The sequence below is a fragment of the Phalaenopsis equestris genome, unplaced genomic scaffold, assembly GCF_001263595.1.
Source record: "Phalaenopsis equestris unplaced genomic scaffold, ASM126359v1 Scaffold000224, whole genome shotgun sequence".
Classification (NCBI taxonomy): domain Eukaryota; kingdom Viridiplantae; phylum Streptophyta; class Magnoliopsida; order Asparagales; family Orchidaceae; genus Phalaenopsis; species Phalaenopsis equestris.
Genome location: NW_018164666.1, coordinates 165,503 through 169,652, shown reverse-complemented (window position 1 = coordinate 169,652; position 4,150 = coordinate 165,503). Strand labels below are relative to the sequence as shown.

Here is a 4,150-nt window from a genome sequence, read left to right as displayed (position 1 = left end):
AATAAAATAGAGCATGGGAAGAAACTTTATCGTTGCAATTCATTCTTTTACTTCTAAAATCAGCAGTCTCAAAATTTACATTTCAACTCAGGGTCTGATTGGGGCAGCTGCAGCTTCTCATCTTTTTAGTTACAGCTGAGCTACCCCAGGAAGTTGCTGTGGGGAAGCTAGCTATCTGTTTGTTGCAGCTGTGGGACAGCTGTATCTTGAAAAATGACTATTCTACCCTTATTTAGTAAAGCTTTTTAAAACAAAATTGTAACAACCACATTTGATATTTCAGAAGCAGAAATTCATTTCAAAATAGATATTATTATCAGAATGACAAAAGATTTCGTTTGTACACTGCACGTCTTATCAACCATCGGGCTCCACATCATCATACAATTTATCATTGGACGATGTGGCGTCCGGTGATTGGCCGTTCGGATGAGTGGACGAATATTTTTTTTCGCTTAGAAGAGGATCCTTAATATCATTTAGTGTTAGTGTAAGGCAGCTTTTTTGAAAGGTAAGGGCAAAATCTTGGAAATATGCCGCGAGGCCCTCATAACGGCAATGAGCAAATTTAAATTTCCCCTTCTGTACAAACCTCCCATGCGAGTGCTTCACTTCTCCCCTCCTTCCTCGCCCGCGTTTGCCCTAAATTCGAAATCTCTGCAGCTGCAACCCGAAGAGCTCCAGCAGAACTCCTTTTCGTTCCCACAAACCCCCAATCCAGAATCTTATTCCTTCCCTCTCTGTCTTGACCCCAGATCCTTCCTTTCTGCCTTAGTCCAATGTCAAACCCACTTCCAGATACGAAAAGTTCACGCCTTGGCGATCGCAACCGCCATGATAGACAACCTTGGTGTGGCCAACAAGCTCATCTACATCTATGCGCAGCACAAGGCGATGGCCGACGCCTGCTTCCTTTTCAGCCGGATGACAGAACGAGATAATGTCTCCTGGAGCGTAATTATCGGCGGGTTCTCAAAACTGGGAGATAATTATAATTGCTTGAAAGCTTTCAGGGATTTTGTCCGCTCTGGCCTTCCCATGGATAACTACACTCTTCCCTTTGCTTTACGAGCTTGCAGGGATACACTATCTCCGCGGACCGGTGAGGAGATCCATCACCTCGTTAACAAATTCGGATTACAGTCTGATGTTTTCATTTCCGCGTCTTTAGTAGATATGTATGCGAAATGTGGGCAAGTAGAAGATGCCCGCAAGGTGTTCGATCAAATGCCTAAACGGGATCTGGTTTCATGGACGGTCATGATTTCTGGCTATGCTGAGTGTGGAAATCCTGAAGAATCAATGGCATTGTTTGATCAGATGAAGGATAATGGTACATTACCTGATAAGGTCGCCATGGTGACCGTTGTCTTTGCCTGCGGGAAGCTCGGGGCTATGCACAGGGCAAAGGCGATTCATGATTATATTCGGAGAAGAAAGTTTTCATGTGATGTTATTCTGGGCACCGCAATGATCGATATGTATGCTAAATGCGGAAGCGTCGATGCGGCAAGGGAGATCTTCGATCAAATGAAAGTAAAGAATGTGATTTCATGGAGTTCAATGATTTCAGCTTATGGCATTCATGGCCGTGGGAGGGAAGCTCTCCAGCTATTCCCTCCAATGATACAGAGCGGTATTCATCCCAATCGAATCACTTTTGTTTCCATTTTCTCTGCTTGCAGTCATGCCGGCTTGGTGGAAGAGGGCAGACAGTTTTTCGAATCAATGGAGAAGGACTATTCCGTAGAACCTGATGTGAAGCATTTCACTTGCATGGTGGACCTTCTCGGCCGTGCGGGACGACTCACTGAGGCGCTGGAGTTGACAGAGATGATGAAAGTTGATAAAGATGAGGGCTTTTGGGGCGCAATCTTAGGGGCTTGCAGGATCCATGGTGATATAGGATTGGCTGAGAAGGCAGCGAAAAGCCTTCTTGAGTTCAGTCCTAGGAATGCAGGGTACTATGTTCTGCTCTCGAACATATATGCGAAAGCTGGGAGGTGGGAAGAGGTGGCCAAGGTGAGAGAGCTGATGACTGGCAGGAGAGTGAAGAAGACACCCGGCTCGACATGGATTGAAATCAAAGATAAGACATTTCAGTTCAGAGTGGGGGACAAGTCCCATTCACAATTTAAGGAGATTAATGAAATGCTGAAGGTTTTGATTGAGAAGCTGGAGCTGGCTGGCTATGTTCCTGATACCAACTTTGTGCTGCATGATATAGAGGAGGAAATCAAAGCTGAGTTTTTGTACACCCACAGTGAGAAGTTGGCTATTGCATTCGCTCTCGTTGCGACGGATGAGGGTTCTGCAATCAGGATGACGAAGAACCTGAGAATATGTGGTGATTGCCACACGTTTACGAAAATGGTCGGCGACATTGTGCGCAGGGAGATTGTTGTTCGAGACGGCATTCGCTTCCACCATTTTGCTAATGGCTCTTGTTCTTGTGGGGATTACTGGTAATTTGGAAGGAAGATGTTTACAGTGAGGTTAACTATTAGGTGTAACTCAAATATCAGATAAGGGACAAATGCTGGAGTGGAACATAGTGGAAGCATTTGTCTAACTGTGGGAGTTTCGTTAAATGGGTTGGGTTGCCCTGCGGTACGGTACAAAATTTTTTTTGTAATCGAATTGAGGCAGTTTTGTTAAGTAGGTTGTGGGTGTGGGGGAACGCCCCAGCGGTACGGTATAGAAATAATTTTGTAATTACATATTGTACTCTAATGTTATATATATATATATATATATATATGTTTTATTGTAACTAATGGGATGCACTCCTTTTCAAGAAATCAAAAAGCCCTTGCTCTTGCTCCGGAGGACATAGTCAAATTGTCAAACCTCGTTAAATCCCTGTGTTTATTCTAGATTCTTACATTTTCTTCGCCCTAATTTCTAAAAAGTAACTAACTCTATTCTTCCATGTGCTATCAACTTAGGTTGTCATTTTGAAGATTTACGTAAATGTTGCTCAATTCTTATGTATTTACTTTTCTAACACCTAAATTTTAATAATTACATACATGCCCCCTTCCCTATGCATGAAAAGGTGATATTTTTTTATGTGATACAGCGATTTGGTTGGTATTAATGTAAAAAGAACCATGGAGGTGTTATGTATGTAAATTCATAAGAATTGGGTGGTATGTATGTGGATGCCCCAACTATTTAACAAGAGAATTCTTTATACTAACCACTTAATTATATAACTTAGCCATATATTGAGAAATCAGTGATTAACTTTGCTAATGAGGTTTACATCTGAGGAACAAGCAAGCATGCTTTCATCTAGGGGCATTTACATACATACCACACAAATCTTATATATTTATATATCTAACACGTCAACTTTCATATTTACATACATACCATTTAAATCTTTGACAACACATCAAGAAAATCACTATCAGTGGCTGTTTAAAAATGAAACACACCTTTTCATGTATAGATTTTTAATATTAAAGTGTTATAAAAGGTCTACCTCTACCTTTTTTAACATAAGTCAATCTAAAGCATCTACTTTTCCAACCGGATCAACAACTGGTCAAGGTACTGTGACCAAACCATCTAAGATGATTCTATCTAATCTTATTTGTCATTGGAGCTACACCAACCCTTTACTCATACATTAGCTTTGTATTTTGTTTCTAAGTGTCAAGCCACTCATCCACCTAATAAATCTATAACGCATGACATAATATTTATATTTATACTTTAGGTATTTACCTGATAAAAAATCAGTTTGGAGTCGAGTCGAAGTTGAATCATTAGGAGTCTGATGGGCTTATTATACTAACAGATGTATATATGAAATCATTTTGAACGTAATGTATGTAAATATGATATTTAAATGTTAAATATGTTAATACATTTTATATATATATGTGTGTGTGTGTGTGTGTGTGTGTGTGTGTGTGTGTGTGTGGTGCGCGTTCCGTAACTTATTGATAGAGCAGACTCTTTGAATATCATAAGTCTCCTTAGGTCTGGGTTCGAATCCCCTGCTGGTGCAGTGTCTTCTTAAGGCAAGTGATACTCGAATTTATTTGTATACCGCGTTGGCTCCCAGACCTGACTGAAGTTAGGGCATTAATCGTTGATCAGGCCGTCAATCAATCTTTTTATATATATATATATATAT

General features: G+C 40.6%; 1 protein-coding gene across 1 annotated transcript; it reads left to right on the top strand.

Moving 5' to 3' along the window:
- Positions 1-496: 496 nt before the first annotated feature.
- Positions 497-2,623, top strand: LOC110023437 (pentatricopeptide repeat-containing protein At4g21065-like). Its single transcript, XM_020722858.1, has one exon. It carries the CDS (start codon positions 559-561, stop codon positions 2,467-2,469), a length of 1,911 nt encoding a protein of 636 aa, XP_020578517.1. The 5' UTR covers positions 497-558; the 3' UTR covers positions 2,470-2,623.
- Positions 2,624-4,150: the final 1,527 nt, after the last annotated feature.